The 22,982-nt window shown below is 42.6% G+C and overlaps 1 protein-coding gene across 2 annotated transcripts in view; it reads right to left on the bottom strand.

Moving 5' to 3' along the window:
- Positions 1-5,726: 5,726 nt before the first annotated feature.
- LOC138647888 (flavin-containing monooxygenase 5-like) overlaps positions 5,727-22,982 on the bottom strand; it is a 243,987-nt gene continuing 226,731 nt past the window's right edge. For both annotated transcript variants that reach the window (XM_069737224.1, XM_069737226.1), the window contains exons 8-9: positions 8,541-8,613; positions 5,727-6,847 (exon numbers count right to left, since the gene is read on the bottom strand). In XM_069737224.1, the coding sequence (XP_069593325.1) occupies positions 6,502-6,847; positions 8,541-8,613 (419 nt within the window). In that variant the 3' untranslated portion in view covers positions 5,727-6,501. The remainder of the gene's footprint in view (positions 6,848-8,540; positions 8,614-22,982) is intronic.

Here is a 22,982-nt window from a genome sequence, read left to right as displayed (position 1 = left end):
TATTTACTAGAGTTTGCCAGCAAAGGTTTAACCCTCCATCAGGGGCAACTGATCTGACAGGCGCAGCTCACTTAGTTTCATTTCTCTATTTTCAGTGGTTTGTCTGGGAAACACCTTCCTCCCAGTACCTTCCTAACTTTAACCCCTTTACCCCCAAGGGTGGTTTGCACGTTAATGACCGGGCCAATTTTTACAATTCTGACCACTGTCCTTTTATGAGGTTATAACTCTGGAACGCTTCAACGGATCCAAGTGAATCTGACATTGTTTTCTCATGACATATTGTACTTCATGACAATGGTAAAAATTCTTTGATAGTACCTGCGTTTATTTGTGAAAAAAACGGAAATTTGGCGAAAATTATGAAAATTTCGCAATTTTCCAACTTTGAATTTTTATGCAATTAAATCACAGAGATATGTCACACAAAATACTTAATAAGTAACATTTCCCACATGTCTACTTTACATCAGCACAATTTTGGAACCAAAATTTTTTTTGTTAGGGAGTTATAAGGGTGAAAAGTTGACCAGCAATTTCTCATTTCTACAACACCATTTTTTTAGGGACCACATCTCATTTGAAGTCATTTTGAGGGGTCTATATGATAGAAAATACCCAAGTGTGACACCATTCTAAAAACTACACCCCTCAGTGTGCTCAAAACCATATTCAAGAAGTTTATTAACCCTTCTGGTGCTTCACAGGAATTTTTTGAATGTTTAAATAAAAATGAACATTTAACTTTTTTCACAAAAAATTTAATTCAACTCCAATTTGTTTTATTTTACCAAGGGTAACAGGAGAAAATGGACCCCAAACATTGTTGTACAATTTGTCCTGAGTACGCCAATACCTCACATGTGGGGGTAAACCACTGTTTGGGCGGATGGGAGAGCTCGGAAGGGAAGGAGCGCCGTTTGACTTTTCAATGCAAAATTGACAGGAATTGAGATGGGACGCCATGTTGCGTTTGGAGAGCCACTGATGTGCCTAAACATTGAAACCCCCCACAAGTGACACCATTTTGGAAAGTAGACCCCCTAAGGAACTTATCTAGAGGTGTGGTGAGCTTTTTGACCCACCAAGTGCTTCACAGAAGTTTAAAATGCAGAACCGTGAAAATAAAACATCATATTTTTCTACAAAAATTATCTTTTCTCCCCCAATTTTTTATTTTCCCAAGGGTAAGAGAAGAAATTGGACCTCAAAAGTTGTTGTACAATTTGTCCTGAATACGCTGATACCCCATATGTGGGGGTAAACCACTGTTTGGGCGGATGGGAGAGCTCGGAAAGGAAGGAGCGCCGTTTGACTTTTCAATGCAAAATTGACAGGAATTGAGATGGGACGCCATGTTGCGTTTGGAGAGCCACTGATGTGCCTAAACATTGAAACCCTCCACAAGTGACACCATTTTGGAAAGTAGACCCCCTAAAGAACTTATCTAGAGGTGTGGTGAGCACTTTGACTCACCAAGTGCTTCACAGAAGTTTATAATGCAGAGCCGTAAAAATAAAACAAAATTTTTTTCCCACAAAAATTATTTTTTTAGCCCCCAATTTTGTATTTTCCTGAGGGTAACAGGAGAAATTGGACCCCAAAATTTGTTGCCCTATTTGTCCTGAGTGCGATGATACACCATATGTGGGGGGAACCACTGTTTGGGCGCATGGGAGGGCTCGGAAGGGAAGGAGTGCCATTTGAATGCAGTTTTAGATGGAATGGTCTGCAGGTGTCACATTGCGTTTGCAGAGCCCCTAATGTACCTAAACAGTAGAAACCCCCCACAAGTGACACCATTTTGGAAAGAAGACCCCCTAAGGAACTTTCTAGATGTGTGGTGAGCGCTTTGACCCACCAAGGGCTTCACAGAAGTTTATAATGGAGAGCCGTAAAAATAAAACAAAACATTTTTCCCACAAAAATTATTTTTTAGCCCCCAGTTTTGTATTTTCCCGAGGGTAACAGGAGAAATTGGACCCCAAAATTTGTTGTCCAATTTGTCCTGAGTGCGCTGATACGCCATATGTGGGGGGGAACCACTGTTTGGGCGCATGGGAGGGCTCGGAAGGGAAGGATCTCCATTTGGAATGCAGACTTAGATGGAATGGTCTGCAGGTGTCACATTGCATTTGCAGAGCCCCTAATGTACCTAAACAGTAGAAACCTCCCACAAGTGACACCATTTTGGAAACTAGACCCCCTATGGAACTCATCTAGATGTGTTGTGAGAGCTTTGAACCCCCAAGTGTTTCACTACAGTTTGTAACGCAGAGCCGTGAAAATAAAAAAAAATCTTTCCCCCAAAAATTATTTTTTAGCCCCCAGTTTTGTATTTTCCCGAGGGTAAGAGGAGAAATTCGACCCCAAAAGTTGTTGTCCAATTTGTCCTGGGTACGCTGATACCCTATATGTTGGGGGGAACCACCGTTTGGGCGCATGGGAGGGCTCGGAAGGGAAGGAGTGCCATTTGGAATGCAGACTTAGATGGAATGGTCTGCAGGCGTCCCATTGCGTTTGCAGAACCCCTAATGTACCTAAACAGTAGAAACCCCCCACAAGTGACCCCACATTGGAAACTAGACCCCCCAGGGAACTTATCTAGATGTGTTGTGAGAACTTTGAACCCCCAAGTGTTTCACTACAGTTTATAACGCAGAGCCGTGAAAATAAAAAATCTTTTTTTTTCCCACAAAAATTATTTTTTAGCCCCCAGTTTTGTATTTTCCCAATGGTAACAGGAGAAATTGGACCCCAAAAGTTGTTGTCCTATTTGTCCTGAGTACGCTGATACCCCATATGTTGGGGTAAACCCCTGTTTGGGCACACGGGAGAGCTCGGAAGGGAAGAAGCACTGTTTTACTTTTTCAACGCAGAATTGGCTGGAATTGAGATCGGACGCCATGTCGCGTTTGGAGAGCCCCTGATGTGCCTAAACAGTGGAAACCCCCCAATTATAACTGAAACCCTAATCCAAACACACCCCTAACCCTAATCCCAACAGTAACCCTAACCACACCTCTAACCCTGACACACCCCTAACCCTAATCCCAGCCCTATTCCCAACTGTAAATGTAATCTAAACCCTAACTGTAACTTTAGCCCAAACCCTAACCCTAACTTTAGCCCCAACCCAAACTGTAGCCCTAACCCTAACCCTAGCCCTAACCCTAACCCTAGCCCTAACACTAGCCCTAACCCTAACCCTAACCCTAGCCCTAACCCTAGCCCTAACCCTAACCCTAGCCCTAATGGGAAAATGGAAATAAATACATTTTTTAAATTTTTCCCTAACTAAGGGGGTGATGAAGGGGGGTTTGATTTACTTTTATAGTGGGTTTTTTAGCGGATTTTTATGATTGGCAGCCGTCACACACTGAAAGATGCTTTTTATTGCAAAAAATATTTTTTGCATTACCACATTTTGAGAGCTATAATTTTTCCATATTTTGGTCCACAGAGTCATGTGAGGTCTTGTTTTTTGCAGGACGAGTTGACGTTTTTATTGGTAACATTTTCGGGCACGTGACATTTTTTGATCGCTTTTTATTACGATTTTTGTGAGGCAGAATGACCAAAAACCAGCTATTCATTAATTTCTTTTGGGGGTACGTTTATACCGTTCTGCATTTGATAAAATGGATAAAGCAGTTTTATTCTTCGGGTCAGTACGATTACAGAGATACCTCATTTATATCATTTTTTTATGTTTTGGCGCTTTTACACGATAAAAACTATTTTATAGAAAAAATAATTATTTTTGCATCGCTTTATTCTCAGGACTATAACTTTTTTATTTTTTTGCTGATTATGCTGTATGGTGGCTCGTTTTTTGCGGGACAAGATGCCGTTTTCAGCGGTACCATGGTTATTTATATTTGTCATTTTGATCGCGTGTTATTCCACTTTTTGTTCGGCGGTATGATAATAAAGCGTTGTTTTTTGCCTCGTTTTTTTTCTTATGGTGTTTCCTGAAGGGGTTAACTAGTGGGCCAGTTTTATAGGTTGGGCCGTTACGGACGCAGCGATACTAAATATATGTACTTTTATTGTTTTTTTTTTATTTAGATAAAGAAATGTATTTATGGGAATAAATATTTTTTTTTCCATTATTTAGGAATATTTTTTTTCACACATTTTGAAAAAATTTTTTTTACTTTTTTACTTTGCCCCAGGGGGGACATCACAGATCGGTGATCTGACAGTTTGCACAGCACTCTGTGAGATCACCGATCTGACTTACAGTGCTGCAGGCTTCACAGTGCCTGCTCTGAGCAGGCTCTGTGAAGCCACCTCCCTCCCTGCAGGACCCGGATCCGTGGCCATCTTGGATCCGGGTCTGGAGCAGGCAGGGAGGGAGGTAAGACCCTCGCAGCAACACGATCACATCGCGTTGCTGCGGGGGGCTCAGGGAAGCCCGCAGGGAGCCCCCTCCCTGCGCAATGCTTCCCTGCACCGCCGGCACATCGCGATCATGTTTGATCGCGGTGTGCCGGGGGTTAATGTGCCGGGGGTGGTCCGTGACCGCTCCTGGCACATAGTGCCGGATGTCAGCTGCAATAGGCAGCTGACACCCGGCCGCGATCGGCCACGCTCCCCCTGTGAGCGCCGCCGATCGCGCTGGACGTACTATCTTGTCTGTCGTCATAGGGGCCCACCCCACCTCGACGGGATAGTACGTCCGATGTCAGAAAGGGGTTAAAGGCTGTGTGAAACCTGAGAAGCCTCTTGTGCTGCAGAGCTGCAGGAGATCAGATATCAGTGTTTTGGCTTCTCAGGCTCATTGCCCATGAATGCGTCACACCTTTGACGGTTAGTATTTGCTGTTTTTATTCATCCCAATTGTTTTTTTAGCTTGTTTTATGAATAGCTAGTGCTAAATTTGTGGATTTGTCATAGAAGGTTTTGTTAGAAATAAGAGTGTGCTTCTCATGCACATTGCGCCCTAACACATATTCTCGCTCTTGCTTCTGCTTTTCTTATGAAATGGCGAGGAGAATATTTGACTTGTCCAATGCCCTTCATGTTGAGCAAGTGCAAAATATACTGCTTGATGATGAGACAGACCCCTTACAGCTAGAAGATTTAGGGGAAGAACGTGACATTGATTCAGAAGATGATGTGGAAGAATGTCCAGATGTGTCTGATACAGATCAAGATGAAGAGAGTGAGGAGGATGCTCAAGACATAGAAACATATTACTTTTCTGGTTATTAAACTTTTTTTTTTACACCTGATTATGTGTATCCTCATTTATTACATTCCTATTAAGGTAACTGATCACTTTTAGAGCAATGAAATTTTTAAAAAAGGAAAATATAGCCAATTTTCTAGGCGCAATGCCCCTAAACTCGTTATGAAATATATTGCCCTTGATGGAGGGTTACGCTCCCTGGCACTGTCCCACTGCCCTTTCTTTTAACTGTTACCTAGCCTTTTACATCTGGGTCCTGATCTTGCCTACCTCCATATCATTGGCCCCAGCTAGAGCAGGCTCAGCCAGCTCCAAATGCCTCCCATTGTTTGCAATGTTCCTCAGAGTGTAGCAAACAGCACATTTAGGTCCATTACTCGGGCTTCCAAATATATAGCACGCTGACATCGAGCACAGAGATTTTCACCCTTAAACACCTCTTCAAAGCATGCATACATCTACATTATGACAAGATAGAGGATTTTGTGGATTTAGTCTGCGCTGGCGATAATGATGAAAAGTCAAGGTCTCCAAATAAACAAATGTGGTTTAATTCAATGCATTTCAAGGTTCAAATGACCTCTTCCTCAAGACATAACCACAAGTGTACACAGACAAAAGAAAATAGATCAAATAGATCTAATTTTCAAATCTGGCGCCAAGCTAACATCACATGACAAACAATGTCATGGTTCACAGTCTTACCACATGGCTTGACACATGACATGCAGACAATTTAATTGTACGTAAAGAAATCAAAATAATATTAGTATTAGTATAATTGATTCATATCTAATTCTTTTACATACATATGAAAGAAAATAAGAGAAAACATTTTTCTTTCATTTTGTGCATATACGAAAAAATAACAGGTCACAAACATCTCACAAGACACACAATTGACAGCATTTTCCATGGAGCACAAGCTTAAATGGGGATAAACAGTGAAGAGAATATGAAATGTAAAGTTGCAATCAAAGTCATTCAATCCACATTGCAAATTGAACATTTATTAGCAAAGTGTACAGACTTTCTCCTGTTTGCAATAAACGAAAGAAACGAGAACAATTTAAAAAAATCTCAACACTACTAATGTAGCAAGCAATTTCTCGGAAATCAACACAAGATGTCAATTTTAATGAGTATTGCAGCCTCGGATTTGAAGCAAACAATCAAGGGCTTCATTGGATAAACAGGTGCGCTGGCTATAAAATAAGAATTTATTGTTAATAGTTTGATTATTCTTAGAGAAATGTAGAGATCAATGATGTGAAATGCACTGTACGTATTAAACAACTGGATTGTTACTGGTATAGGAAAAAAGCTACCACAACAATAAAAAGAGCAAAGACTTTCAGCATTAGTGGAATAGACCTGTCCATGGTGGTATTTTCAAGAACACGAGTCTCAGTTGGCTTTATAACACGATTCATCTGAGTAAGGATGGCCTCTCTGGCACCACTCCATTTTCCAGGGCCTGAAAGCCGATACTGGTAAGGTGTACAAGGCCCAAAAAGCACATGCAAAGCCAACCGAGGATCAGTAAGTAACAGTTTGAATACACTGGGCTTTACACCAGCTAATGTGGCCAGTTCATCCATATATTCCATATAATCCACTTGTATAGTATGGCGCTGGCTGTCCACATAGCTTAAAAAAAAGGAAAGAAAAAAGTTTTAATATACAAAAATACAGTGTTGTCACATAATAGCAAACACATAATAGTAATCACTTTTATCTCCTTCACGACGTCCCCCATACATGTACGGCACAAGGGGGAAGTGGGTGTGTGCAGCAGGCTCAGTAGTTGAGCCCGAATGCAGTTACAGTGACAGCAGCATTTAACACGTGCAGGCATGGGTGCGCATCTTCAATATGTCCATCAACGCGCCTGTGACGTGATTGAGTGTTGCCATGACAGCCGTTGGTATACTGATCAGATGATCGTAGCATAAAGTCCCCCAAGGGGACAAACAAGTACTGTGAAAGTAAAAAAAAAAATGTGAATATGAAAAAAAATTAAGAAAACATAAAAATTAAAATCAATCCTCTTCATCCCATTAAAAATAAATATATTAAAAAAAAAAATATATATATATATATACACATATGGGATATCGCCGTGTTCAGAAAAGATAGATCTATCAAAATATAAAAATAATTCACCAGATCGGTAAACACCGTAAACAAAAAGAAAAATCAAGAACGCCAAAATTATGGTTTTTTGGTAGCTGCAATTTGACAAAATATGCTATAACAAGCGCTCAAAACATCACATTTCAAAATAGTATCAATAAAAATGTCGTCTGGTCGTGCAAAAAATAAACCATCACACAACTCCATCGAACGAAAGATGAGAACGTTACGAGTCTCAGAAAATAGCGAAACAAACCGAAAATCTTTTTAGCAATCTCCTGATTTTTTTTTCGTCACTAAAATAATAAACAAACTGAACATGTTTGGTATCGCCATAATCATATTGATGAGGAGAATGATATTGCAAGGTCATCTTTACCATTAAATGTACACCGTAAATACAATTTCAGAACTGCGTGGGTTTTTTTTATTTCACAATTTCTTTTCACTTGGAATTTTATTCCGTTTTCCAGTACACAATGTGGTAAAGTAAATGGAGTCATTCAAAAGTACAACTTGTCCTGCAAAAACCAACTCTCGTATGTCTATGTGCACAGAAAATTAAGAGTTGTGGCTCTGGGAAGAAAGGGAGGAAAAATAAACGCAAAATGGCCATATCGGGAAGGGGTTAATGGCTGTAAAATTTTATATATAGAAAAAAAAAAGGAAATATACCTGGTCAGGAATAGGGGAAAATGGCACAGACCTAAGCTTAGTAATCTTACAATTTTCACACTTTTTACTGGGGTCTTTCCTTCCATGAAGTCTTTATAGGACTTTACTTATCAGTAGAAGCAAAATTACAATGGCAGCTCTATACACAGCTAATAACAAAGGATACACCAATCACAATGGGAGATTTCACAGCTGACCCTGCCCCTCCACAAACCAATTAGACACTTTACAACAAAAGATAGTGTCAGGATCCCACCATATAGCAATGTACATGTGTTATTTCCTGAAATAAAAGGAAGTAGGAGCCTAAAAGAGTCCCAGTGGTTAGTGTGAAATTGCAAGATTTATAGTTTTTATTTTTTAATACAGATTGCACACTATGTAAAAAAGAAACAAATGCATTTTTAAAAAATATTTTACAATGTTTTGTTTGTTTTTTAAACACAGAAACCTGATTTAATAAACAGATCATTTTCTGACGGTATTTCCCTTTAAGACTAAGCTCCTGTACAGTAACATTTTTATCACGTACCGGTTGGACATTATGTACTTTTTCATTACTATATCTTGCGTCATGGTTACTTTATCTGGCAGTTGTACCAAACCTGTAAATTGAAAATAAATGGTCAGATAATAAACATTTTTAGATAGAATATGTGACAAAATGGGAAGTGAATTTTAAACAAACTGAGTCAATCAATAATTCAAGCAAATATAAGAAACTGTCATTTATTGTATAAAAAATCAAATTCTTTCTCCACTTAGGAGCTACATTTTGCCATCGCTCTTCCTCATGAACTTATCTCTGGAAAAAAACAGCTTAATTCCTTTTTTGCTAAAGACAAGGCAGAGCACAGGAGAGTAAGGGTACCGTCACACAGTGGCATTTTGATCGCTACAACGGCACGATCCGTGACGCTCCAGCATCATAACAATATCGCTCCAGCGTCGTAGACTGCTGTCACACTTTGCAATGTACGACGCTGGAGCGATAATTTCATGACGTATGTGCGATGTAGAAGCCGTTGGTTACTATGCGCACATCGTATACAATATCGTGCACACCTTTGTTACACCATGCGATCATGCCGCCACAGCGGGACACTAGACGACGAAAGAAAGTTTCAAACGATCTGCTACGACGTACGATTCTCAGCGGGGTCCCTGATCGCAGGAGTGTGTCAGACACAGCGAGATCGCTGGAACGTCACGGATATATCGCTGGAACGTCACAAATCGTGCCGTCGTAGCGATCAAAATGCCACTGTGTGACGGTACGGTATGAAGTCTATGGAGAGGGAGTAGACAGGAGAAAAACAAATAGTGGGAATAGGGCTGAGGTCAGACCACCATAGATTCTCTCATCCCCAGAGAATTGCGCAGATTATGTAAATGACAGATAACTAGTGGACAACCCCTAATTAATGGCCCCAATGTAGGTTAAAAGAGAGAAGAAAAAAAAAAGATACCTCCCAGATCAGTTCCACTCCTCTATACTGAGTGCTCGCTTCACCGCCCAGCAACCTGGCATCAATATCTAGTGGGGGTGTCCCGTGAACACTGCAGCCAATCAGCTAAGATTGGCTGCAGTATTTACATTTTCCACACAGAAAAAAACACTGATCTATTCAAGACTGTGGAGACCTTGTCAGTATTCATGCAAAGACTACCGGAAGCAGTGACTGAAGCCAAAAAGGTGAGTTTGTGTTATTTCAGCAGGCACAGCCAAGTTCAAGTTATTAGCTTTCCATTTTAGAGAAATTAATACATTCCTGTTCTTCATCACAATTTTGCTTAGATCTCAAAAATCAAAATATGTTTTATGGAACCATGTTTTTTTTTTTTTAAAAGGGGGTTATCAAACAACAACATTTATCACCGACCCAAAGGACTATCCAAAATATTAAATCATTAGATGGTGGTCCGATTCTAACGCATCGGGTATTCTAGAAGATGCATGTCCACGTAGTATATTGCCCAGCCACATAATATATTGCCCAGTGACATAGTATATTGCCTGTTGTGAATTCTGTTGCAGAGCTCCTTCCTGTGGTCACAAGTGGTACTTCGGCTGATTCTCTCTGTGAGCTTCCGTTGGTGGAGGAAAGTGGTACTGCGGCTTCTGAGTTTCCTTCCTCAGGTAATGTGGCGAAGTCGTTAGGTGCTGCTCTATTTAACTCCACCTAGTGCTTTGATCCTGGCCTCCAGTCAATGTTCTAGTATTGGACCTGTTTCCTCCTGGATCATTCCTGTGGCCTGCTGCTCTGCATAGCTAAGTTCCGCTTTGCTATTTTGTTTGCTGTTTTTTTCTGTCCAGCTTGTCTATTTGTTTTTTCCTGCTTGCTGGAAGCTCTGGGACGCAGAGGGTGTACCTCCGTGCCGTTAGTTCGGTACGGAGGGTCTTTTTGCCCCCTTTGCGTGGTTTTTGTAGGGTTTTGTGTTGACCGCAAAGTTACCTTTCCTATCCTCGCTCTGTTCAGAAAGTCGGGCCTCACTTTGCTAAATCTATTTCATCTCTACGTTTGTCTTTTTCATCTTAACTCACAGTCATTATATGTGGGGGCTGCCTTTTCCTTTGGGGTATTTCTCTGAGGCAAGGTAGGCTTTTTTTCTATCTTCAGGCTAGCTAGTTTCTCAGGCTGTGCCGAGTTGCATAGGGAGCGTTAGGCGCAATCCACGGCTGCCTCTAGTGTGGTTGGAGAGGATTAGGGATTGCGGTCAGCAAAGTTCCCACGTCTCAGAGCTCGTTCTATGTTTTTGGGTTATTGTCAGGTCACTGAATGTGCTCTGACCTCTATGTCCATTGTGGTACTGAATTACCTTATCATAACAATTGCCCAGCCACGTAGTATATTGCCCAGCCACGTAGTATATTGCCCAGTCACGTAGTACATTGCTCAACCAAGTAGTATATTGCCCAGCCACGTAGTATATTGCCCAGCCATGTAGTATATTGCCCAGTGACGTAGTATATTGCCCAGTCACGTAGTATATTACCCAGCTACGTAGTATATTGCCCAGTCACGTAGTATATTGCCCAGTCACGTAGTACATTGCCCAACCAAGTAGTATATTGCCCAGCCACGTAGTATATTGCCCAGCTACGTAGTATATTGCCCAGCCACGTAGTATATTGCCCAGTCACGTAGTACATTGCCCAACCAAGTAGTATATTGCCCAGCCACGTAGTATATTGCCCAGCCACGTAGTATATTGCCCAGTGACGTAGTATATTGCCTAGTCATGTAGTATATTGCCCAGCTACGTAGTATATTGCCCAGTCACGTAGTATATTGCCCAGTCACGTAGTACATTGCCCAACCAAGTAGTATATTGCCCAGCCATGTAGTATATTGCCCAGCCACGTAGTATATTGCCCAGCCATGTAGTATATTGCCCAGTCATGTACTATATTGCCCAGCTACGCAGTATCTTGCCCAGTCACGTAGTATATTGCCCAGTCATGTAGTATATTGCCCAGTCACGTAGTATATTGCCCAGTCACGTAGTATATTGCCCAGCCACGTAGTATATTGCCCAGCCATATAGTATATTGCCCAGTCACGTAGTATATTGCCCAGCCACGTAGTATATTGCGCAGTCACCTAGTATATTGCCCAGTCACGTAGTATATTGACCAGTCATGTAGTATATTGCCCAGTTACGTAGTACATTGCCCAGCCACGTAGTATATTTCCCAGCCACATAGTATATAGCCCAGCCACGCAGTATATTGGCCAACCATGTGGTATATTGCCCAGTCATGTACTATATTGCCCAGCTACACAGTATATTGCCCAGTCACGTAGTATATTGCCCAGTCATGTAGTACATTGCCCAGTCACATAGTATATTGCCCAGTCACGTAGTATATTGCTCGGTCACGTAGTATATTGCCCAGTGACGTAGTATATTGCCCAACCATGTAGTATATTGCCCAGCCACGTAGTATATTGCCCAGTCATGTACTATATTGCCCAGTCACGTAGTATATTGCCCAGTCACGTAGTATATTGCCCGGTCACGTAGTATATTGCCCAGTGACGTAGTATATTGCCCAACCACGTAGTATATTACCCAGCCACGTAGTATATTGCCCAGTCATGTACTATATTGCCCAGTCATGTACTATATTGCCCAGCTACGCAGTATATTGCCCAGTCACGTAGTATATTGCCCAGTCATGTAGTATATTGCCCAGTGACGTAGCATATTGCCCAGCCATGTAGTATATTGCACAGTGACATAGTATACAGCACAGAGCCACGTAGTATACAGCACAGATACGTAGTATACTGCCCAGTCATGTAGTATATTGGCCAGTTACGTAGTATATTGCCCAGCCATGTAGTATATTGCCCAGCCACGTATATAACAGGTTAACAAAGACTTAAAATGAAAAATAAACCTATACTCACCCTCCGAAGGCCCCTTGTAGTCCTGGCACCTGTGTGCGATGCACGCGGCAGCTTCCGGTCCCAGGGTTGGTTTGAGCGCAGGACCTGTGATGACATCGCGGTCACATGACCATGACGTCATGGCAGATCCTTCTCGCATAGCATCCATGGCACCGGAACCTGCCGCTTGCACTGCCAAGGACAGCGCAAAGTCAGAGGGTGAGAATAACGTTTTTTTATTATTATTATTTGTAACATTAGATCTGTTTACTATTGATGCTGCATATGCAGCATCAATAGTAAAAAGTTGGTCACACAGGGTTAATAGCTGCATTAATGGAGTGCGTTACACCGTGGTCTATAAACGCTGGCATTAACCCTGTGTGAGGGCTGACTGGAGGGGAGTATGGAGCGGGCACTGACTGTGGGGAAGAAGGAGCGGCCATTTAGCCGGCGGACTGTGCCCGTCGCTGATTGGTCGTGGCAATGGTCGTGGGCGTTTTGCCACGACCAATCAGCGACTTGGATTTCCATGACAGACAGAGGCCGCGACCAATGAATATTCGTGACAGACAGACAGATGGAAGTGACCCTTAGACAATTATATAGTAGATTACACAGGGAGCAAGGAGGTAGGAAGGATAAACTGAATCACTAGGTGATTTGCATGCAAATTGCCTCTTCAGAGAAAAAGAGGACTTGAACTCTATAGCGCCACCTATTAGGCAATTTGTGTCACTTGGATGTCATCTTCTGGCATTGGGATAGTAGAACCGCATTGCAAAAAACCAGGGTCATAAGAAATCGAAACACCGGAGGAGGGAGAAATGTAATGTTTAGTTGTCAAGCACCCACATAAAGTTGGTAAGAGAAGCTGTGGCCTTTTGGAGAGACACTTCTGAATCCAGTCCAAATGAGTAACAAAAGGAATGAATGCCTTGACTTCAGATGGAGATCTGACCAAAATGTTACTTTATTGTCCTCAGGTTTCATTATTGACAAACATGTTGTCAATTTGTTCCAATCCTTCTATTAACAAACACGCTTGGTGCAGTGGAACTGCATTTATTTCATTGGAAGAATCGAGAATAATGTATGCCAGGAACCTCTGGCTTTAGCATGCTTCAGAGAAAACAAAGTGATTAGGAGGGCAATGAACTTGGGGATGCAATCTTTTAGTTATCATTGTTATTGACATCTGCCAATTGAGCATCAATAGTTAACTTCATAATCATATAATAAGGATAATGTTTAAGTGCAAGGATTTTCCTACTGAAACTCTCATTTAATGAGGCCATGTTCATATCTGTATAAAGGATACCATTATTGCTCGCAGAACTTATTGAAATATCTTAGGTTTTCTTGTGGTATGCATCAGTTTGACACATACAGCACAATTCCCTCTTTCAACCTATGCCAATATTTAAATTATTTACTTGTTATAGAAATATCATGAAATCTATTGATTAAAAATTAAATTGTAAAAATATTTTTAGAAATCATAAATCATCCAGAAGTTTCTCTATTCTGACCTATAGTAATGACATTTTGGCTTGGACATGTTTCCACAGCATCTAATCACTGGCAGCAGCACTGACACGACTGTGTTCAAATATTGTTGGATGGAAGGATACAGACTGTGGCACAGAAACTACGAGGTATCAATAAGATGGTTACTATTAGGCTGGAGTCACACTAAGGCCTCTTTCACATGTCAGTGTCTCCAGTACGTGTGGTGACAGTTTTCACACGTACCGGAGACACTGACACACTTAGACCCATTCAAATGAATGGGTCTGTGCACATATCTGTGTTTTTTCATGGACCGTGTGTCCGAGTGACCCACACATGGACATGTCTGTTTTTGTGCAGCTGCATTGATCACACGGACCCATACAAGTCAATCGGTCTGTGTAAACAAGTACCACACACGGATGCCATCCGTGTGCCACATCTGTACCACACGGACGCTGCCAGGGAAGAAGTGCTACAGTACGCTCTGTTCCCCGGCGACGGGTGCTGAAGACGCTCTCAGCATTCTCCTCGGCGATCGGCACGAGCAGAGGAGAATGATGAGAGTTCTATTAAAGTCCAAACAACGACAGCAGGTGGGGTTATTGGGAGTCTTACTCCCATCATCCGACACCTGCTGCCGCTAATAACAGTGACAGCAGGAGGGGATGATCGTGGTATTCCTCAGACGCCCAGAAAAGGCGCATCTATTGTGTTATATTGTGTTTACAAATAGGGGTATTTGTAAAGATCTTTGCCCATATGTAGACGATATCATGTTACTTACATAAAGTATTAATCCTGGTGTCCGTGCCCTCATAAACCCAGACAGTGCCATTTCGCCATAATGACTTCCTCCACAGTGGGCATGTATCTATATTTATGTGGAGGTTGTGTTTATTATGCTGGACTTTTGAATATATATATATATATATATATATATATATATATATATACAGTATATACACACACACACTAGAGAGATAGATAGACATAGATAGATAGATAGATAGATAGATAGATAGATAGATAGATAGATAGATAGAATAAACGCCGGCAATTCGTATGCCGTGTACAGTAAAGTGACAGAGTGACCAGTTAGAATAGAATAGATAGAGTAGATATACAGTATACACATAGAATATATATAGATATATAAATGTCAGTGACACACACACATATCCTCCTTCTTTTCCTCTCGGTTCCTCAAACTCAATGTGCACAAATCGGAACACCGCAATAAATGACATCAAGCTTTACCCCGCACCGGAAGTCCGGTGCCTCGGAGTAACCAATGACTCTGCCCTGTCCTTCAAATTGCATATCCAAGCTCTTTCCACTTCCTGTCACCTCCAGCTCAAAAATATTTCCAGAATCCGTACTTTCCTCAACACTCAATCTACTAAAATGCTTGTGCATGCCCTCATCATCTCCCACCTCGACTACTGCAACATCCTTAGCCTCCCTGCTAACACTCTCGCACCCCTCCAGTCCATCCTTAACTCTGCTGCCCAACTAATTAATCTCTCTCCTCGCTACTAGGGTTGAGCGAAACGGGTCGAACATTTTCAAAAGTCGCCGACTTTTGGCTAAGTCGGGGTTTCATGAAACCCGATCCGACCCCTGTGCGGGGTCGGCCATGCGGTACGCGACTTTCGCGCCAAAGTCGCGTTTCAATGACGCGAAAAGCGCCATTTCTCAGCCAATGAAGGTAAACGCAGAGTGTGGGCAGCGTGATGACATAGGTCCTGGTCCCCACCATCTTAGAGAAGGGCATTGCAGTGATTGGCTTGCTGTCTGCGACGTCACAGGGGCTATAAAGAGGCGTTCCCGCCGACCGCCATCTTACTGCTGCTGATCTGAGCTTAGGGAGAGGTTGCTGCCGCTTTGTCAGAAGCAGGGATAGCGTTAGGCAGGGTCCATTAACCACAAAACCGCTTGTGCTGCAGCGATTTGCACTGTCCAACACCACCCTCGGTGTGCAGGGACAGTGGAAGTTTTTTTTTTTTTTTTTTTCCCCTCAGCGCTGTAGCTCATTGGGCTGCCCTAGAAGGCTCCCTGATAGCTGCATTGCTGTGTGTACGCCGCTGTGCAAACCAACTGCTTTTTTCAAAGCACAAATCCTCTTGTTCCTTCCTTTCTGCACAGCTATCTTTTTTGTTTGTCCACACTTTTTATTTCATTTGTGCATCAGTCCACTCCTTATTGCTGCCTGCCATACCTGGCTGAGATTACTGCAGGCAGGGAGATAGTAGCTGCCTGCCATACCTGGCTGAGATTACTGCAGGCAGGGAGATAGTAATTGTAGGACATTCCCTGTTTTTTTTTTTTTTTTTTTTTTGGTGGGAGATTAAGATTGGCAATTTGGCATTTCTGCTAGAGTGCCATCCCTGTGTGTGCCATCTCTCTCACATAGTGGGCCATAGAAAGCCTTTTCATTTTTCTGTATTTTTTTTTGTGGGGTGTATAAATTCTCCCTGATAAAAATACAGTGGGAGATTAATATTGGCCTTTGGGCTTGTGTGCCAGTCCTGAGTGTGCCATCTCTCACAAATAGTGGGCCATAGAAAGCCTATTTATTTTTTTTTTTGGTTTTATAAATTCTCCCTGAAAAAAAGGGAGATTAATATTGGCCTCTGGGCTTGTGTGCCAGTCCTGAGCGTGCCATCTGTGCCAGCCCTGAGCGTGCCATCTCTCTCACAAATAGTGGGCCATAGAAAGCCTATTTAATTTTTTTTTTTGTTTTATAAATTTTCCCTGAAAAAAGGGAGATTAATATTGGCCTCTGGGCTTGTGTGCCAGTTGTGAGCGTGCCATCTGTGCCAGTCCTGAGCGTGCCATCTCTCTCACAAATAGTGGGCCATAGAAAGCCTATTTAAATATTTTTTTGGTTTTATAAATTCTCCCAGAAAAAAAGGGAGATTAATATTGGCCTCTGGGCTTGTGTGCCAGTCCTGAGCGTGCCATCTGTGCCAGCCAGCCCTGAGCGTGCCATCTCTCTCACAAATAGTGGGCCATAGAAAGCCTATTTAATTTTTTTTTTTGTTTTATCAATTTTCCCTGAAAAAAGGGAGATTAATATTGGCCTCTGGGCTTGTGTGCCAGTTGTGAGCGTGCCATCTGTGCCAGTCCTGAGCGTGCCATCTCTCTCACAAATAGTGGGCCATAGAAAGCCTATTTAAATATTTTTTTGGTTTTATAAATTCTCCCAGAAAAAAAGGGAGATTAATATTGGCCTCTGGGCTTGTGTGCCAGTCCTGAGCGTGCCATCTGTGCCAGCCAGCCCTGAGCGTGCCATCTCTCTCACAAATAGTGGGCCATAGAAAGCCTATTTAATTTTTTTTTTTGTTTTATCAATTTTCCCTGAAAAAAGGGAGATTAATATTGGCCTCTGGGCTTGTGTGCCAGTTGTGAGCGTGCCATCTGTGCCAGTCCTGAGCGTGCCATCTCTCTCACAAATAGTGGGCCATAGAAAGCCTATTTAAATATTTTTTTGGTTTTATAAATTCTCCCAGAAAAAAAGGGAGATTAATATTGGCCTCTGGGCTTCTGTGCCAGTCCTGAGCGTGCCATCTGTGCCAGTCCTGAGCGTCCCATCTCTCTCACAAATAGTGGGCCATAGAAAGCCTATTTTATTTTTTTTTTGGGTTTTAGAAATTCTCCCTGAAAAAAGGGAGATTAATATTGGCCTCTGGGCTTGTGTGCCAGTTGTGAGCGTGCCATCTGTGCCAGTCCTGAGCGTGCCATCTCTCTCACAAATAGTGGGCCATAGAAAGCCTATTTAAATATTTTTTTGGTTTTATAAATTCTCCCAGAAAAAAAGGGAGATTAATATTGGCCTCTGGGCTTCTGTGCCAGTCCTGAGCGTGCCATCTGTGCCAGTCCTGAGCGTCCCATCTCTCTCACAAATAGTGGGCCATAGAAAGCCTATTTTATTTTTTTTTTGGGTTTCAGAAATTCTCCCTGGAAAAAAAAAGGGAGATTAATATTGCCCTTTGGGCTTGTGTGCCAGTACTAAGCGTTCCATCTCTCTCTCTCTCTCAGTCAGTGGGCCATAGAACGCATATTTTTGGTTTTATTTGTTTTCTAAATTCTCCCTGAAAAAATCATTTTATTTTATTTGGTTTCTAAATTCTTCCTGATAAAATCATATTTTTTTTATTATTTTTATTTCTAAAGTCTCCCTGAAAAAAAAAAAAAAAAAACAACCAAAAAAACAGTGGGAGATTAATATTGGCCTTTCTGCTTGTGTGCCAGTCTTGACTCCTGGGTGTGCCATCTCTCTCTCTCTCTCTCTCTCTCTCTCTCTCTCTCTCTCCAATTGTGGTCCATAGAAAGCCTATATTTTTTTTCCTTGATTTGGGTTCTAAAATCTACCAGAGAAAATAACTACATCAATCATTGGTAGAAAAATATTGGCCTCTGGGTTTGTGTGCCACTCCTGACTCCTGTGTGCGTCATCTCTCAGTCAGTGGGCCATAGAACGCCTATTTTTGGTTTTATTTGTTTTCTAAATTCTCCCTGAAAAAATCATTTTATTTTATTTGGTTTCTAAATTCTTCCTGATAAAATCATATTTTTTTTATTATTTTTTTTTCTAAAGTCTCCCTGAAAAAAAAAAAAAAAAACAGTGGGAGATTAATATTGGCCTTTCTGCTTGTGTGCCAGTCTTGACTCCTGGGTGCGTCATCTCTCAGTCAGTGGGCCATAGAACGCCTATTTTTGGTTTTATTTGTTTTATAAATTCTCCCTGAAAAAATCATTTTATTTTATTTGGTTTCTAAATTCTTCCTGATAAAATCATATTTTTTTTATTATTTTTTTTTCTAAAGTCTCCCTGAAAAAAAAAAAAAAAAAACAACCAAAAAAAACAGTGGGAGATTAATATTGGCCTTTCTGCTTGTGTGCCAGTCTTGACTCCTGGGTGCGTCATCTCTCAGTCAGTGGGCCATAGAACGCCTATTTTTGGTTTTATTTGTTTTATAAATTCTCCCTGAAAAAATCATTTTATTTTATTTGGTTTCTAAATTCTTCCTGATAAAATCATATTTTTTTTATTATTTTTTTTTCTAAAGTCTCCCTGAAAAAAAAAAAAAAAAAAACAACCAAAAAAAACAGTGGGAGATTAATATTGGCCTTTCTGCTTGTGTGCCAGTCTTGACTCCTGGGTGTGCCATCTCTCTCTCTCTCTCTCTCTCTCTCTCTCTCTCTCTCTCTCTCTCTCTCCAATTGTGGTCCATAGAAAGCCTATATTTTTTTTCCTTGATTTGGGTTCTAAAATCTACCAGAGAAAATAACTACATCAATCATTGGTAGAAAAATATTGGCCTCTGGGTTTGTGTGCCACTCCTGACTCCTGTGTGCGTCATCTCTCAGTCAGTGGGCCATAGAACGCCTATTTTTGTTTTTATTTGTTTTATAAATTCTCCCTGAAAAAATCATTTTATTTTATTTGGTTTCTAAATTCTTCCTGATAAAATCATATTTTTTTTATTATTTTTTTTTCTAAAGTCTCCCTGAAAAAAAAAAAAAAAAAAAAAAAAAAAACAGTGGGAGATTAATATTGGCCTTTCTGCTTGTGTGCCAGTCTTGACTCCTGGGTGTGCCATCTCTCTCTCTCTCTCTCTCCAATTGTGGTCCATAGAAAGCCTACATTTTTTTTCCTTGATTTGGGTTCCAAAATCTACCAGAGAAAATAACTCCATCAATCATTGGTAGAAAAATATTGGCCTCTGGGCTTGTGTGCCACTCCTGATTCCTGTGTGCGTCATCTCTCACTCAGTGGCCCATAGAAAGCATATAGTTTGTTACATTTGTTTTCTAAATTCTCCCTGCAAAAATCTATTTTTTTTTTTTTGGGGGGTTTCTAAAGTGTTCCTGAAAAAAATAAAAATAAAAAAAAAATAATAGTGTGACATTAATATTAACATTTGTGCTTCAGTGACAGTCCTGCGTGTGGGGCATCTCTCTAATTTGCAGCCACCAAAAAAAGAGTGTGTAACATTGGGCCTGATTTTCGCTGTGGTCTCACCAACCTGTAAAGGGGTAGCTAAATCATACTGAAGTTATAGCTCACCGTGTAAGTTGTGTGACTGCAACAAATAACGTTAGTTTGGTTACGTTTTTAAAACAATGAGGAAGTCTAGTGGAAGAGGTCGTGGCCGGGGGCGTTCATTGTCAGCTGGTAATGAGGGTAGTGGTAGTGGTGGAGCATCAGGTGGTCGTGGGGGAAAAAATATTGCACCTAAGTCTGGAGCTGTGGAGCCAGGTTCGTCGTCCGGCTACACAAGGCCTCGAACGCTCCCTTTTCTGGGATTAGGAAAACCGCTTTTAAAGCCGGAGCAGCAAGAGCAAGTTTTGGCTTATCTTGCTGACTCAGCCTCTAGCTCTTTTGCCTCATCTCGTGAAACTGGTAAAAGTAAAAGCAGCGCGTCGTTAGTGGATGTTCACGGTCAGGGACAAGTCACTTCCTTGTCCTCTTCAGCAAAAACAACAACAGAGAAGAATGCAGCAGGCGACACAACGGGTTACTCCATGGAGCTCTTTACACATACCGTCCCTGGCTTAGAAAGTGAAGCAGTTAACAGTCCATGCCCATTACAAATTGAATCTGACATGGAGTGCACTGACGCACAGCCACAGCCAGACTACTATGCTGGTCCTTTGACTCAGACCACAACATTGCCCTCGCAGTGTGCTGATCAAGAATCAGACCCTGATGAGACTATGTTGCCCCATCACGAACGCTATACCACCGAACGACACGGTGACACAGACGAAGTTGCGCAGGAGGTACAAGAAGAGTTATTAGATGACCCAGTTCTTGACCCCGATTGGCAGCCATTGGGGGAACAGGGTGCAGGCGGCAGCAGTTCTGAAGCAGAGGAGGAGGAGGGGCCGCAGCAGGCATCAACATCGCCACAGGTTCCATCTGCCGGGCCCGTATCTTGCCCAAAACGCGTGGCAAAGCCAAAACCTGGTGGAGGACAGCGTGGCCATCCGGTTAAAGCTCAGTCTGCAATGCCTGAAAAGGTATCCGATGCTAGAAAGAGTGCAGTCTGGCATTTTTTTAAACAACATCCAATTGATCAGCGCAAAGTCATCTGTCAAAAATGTTCTACTTCCTTAAGCAGAGGTCAGAATCTGAAAAGTCTCAATACTAGTTGCATGCATAGACATTTAACCACCATGCATTTGAAAGCTTGGACTAACTACCAAACGTCCCTTAAGGTTGTTGCACCCTCGGCCAATGAAGCTAGTCATCAACGCAACATCCCTTCCGGCAGTGTAGGACCACCATTTAGCGCACCACCTGCTGTATCTGTGCAGGTATCTTTGCCAGGCCAAAGCAGTCAGGGTCAGGGAATCACCAGTTTCGTAGTAGGAAACACTGCATCTAGGGCACCGGCGGCAACAATACCATCTCCCACCGTCTCTCAGTCTGCCATGTCCACCGGCACCCCCGCTAGTTCCACGATCTCCAGCTCTCCAGTCCAGCTCACCCTACATGAGACTATGGTTAGAAAAAGGAAATACTTAGCCTCGCATCCGCGTACACAGGGTTTGAACGCCCACATAGCTAGACTAATCTCGTTAGAGATGATGCCCTACCGGTTAGTTGAAAGCGAAGCTTTCAAAGACCTGATGGACTACGCTGTACCACGCTACGAGCTACCCAGTCGACACTTTTTTTCCAGAAAAGCCATCCCAGCCCTCCACCAGCATGTTAAAGAGCGCATCGTCCATGCACTCAGGCAATCTGTGAGCACAAAGGTGCACCTGACAACAGATGCATGGACCAGTAGGCATGGCCAGGGACGTTACGTGTCCATCACGGCACACTGGGTAAATGTGGTGGATTCAGGGTCCACAGGGGACAGCAAGTTTGGGACAGTTCTGCCTAGCCCACGGTCTAGTAAACAGTTGTCTGTAGCCGTTCGCACCCCCTCCTCCTCCTCCTCCTCGTCCTCCTGCAGAAGCAAGAGCTCGTCCACAGACCGCAGTCGCACAAACACTCCATCCGCACCTGCCACTGTTGCACACCAGGTCTCCCATTATGGGGCAGCTACTGGCATACGTCAGCAGGCTGTATTGGCTATGAAGTGTTTGGGCGACAATAGACACACCGCGGAAGTTCTGTCCGAGTTCTTGCAGCAAGAAACGCAGTCGTGGCTGGGCACTGTAGATCTTGAGGCAGGCAAGGTAGTGAGTGATAACGGAAGGAATTTCATGGCTGCCATCTCCCTTTCCCAACTGAAACACATTCCTTGCCTGGCTCACACCTTAAACCTGGTGGTGCAGTGCTTCCTGAAAAGTTATCCGGGGTTATCCGACCTGCTCCTCAAAGTGCGTGGACTTTGCGCACATATCCGCCGTTCGCCTGTACACTCCAGCCGTATGCAGACCTATCAGCGTTCTTTGAACCTTCCCCAGCATCGCCTAATCATAGACGTTGCAACAAGGTGGAACTCAACACTGCACATGCTTCAGAGACTGTGCGAACAGAGGCGGGCTGTTATGTTTTTGTGGGAGGATACACATACACGGGCAGGCAGTAGGATGGCAGACATGGAGTTGTCAGGTGTGCAGTGGTCGAAGATTCAAGACATGTGTCAAGTCCTTCAGTGTTTTGAGGAATGCACACGGCTGGTTAGTGCAGACAACGCCATAATAAGCATGAGCATCCCCCTAATGCGTCTGCTGATGCAAAGTTTGACGCACATAAAGGATCAGGCGTCTGCACCAGAGGAAGAGGAAAGCCTTGATGACAGTCAGCGATTGTCTGGTCAGGGCAGTGTACATGACGAGGTACCGGGCGAAGAGGAGGTGGAGGATGAGGAGGATGATGGGGATGAGTATATTTTTAATGAGGAAGCTTTCCCGGGGGCACGGGAAATTGGTGGCGTGGCAAGGCCGGGTTCTGGTTTTTTGAGGGACACAAGTGACGTAGATTTGCCTGCAACTGCCCCTCAACCAAGCACAACCGCAGATTTGACAACGGGAACTTTGGCCCACATGGCGGATTATGCCTTGCGTATCCTCAAAAGGGACACACGCATTACAAA

Source organism: Ranitomeya imitator, chromosome 8 (assembly GCF_032444005.1).
Source record: "Ranitomeya imitator isolate aRanImi1 chromosome 8, aRanImi1.pri, whole genome shotgun sequence".
Classification (NCBI taxonomy): domain Eukaryota; kingdom Metazoa; phylum Chordata; class Amphibia; order Anura; family Dendrobatidae; genus Ranitomeya; species Ranitomeya imitator.
The sequence above is the reverse complement of the archived record's forward strand: the minus strand, read 5'-3'. Positions and strand labels throughout refer to the sequence as shown.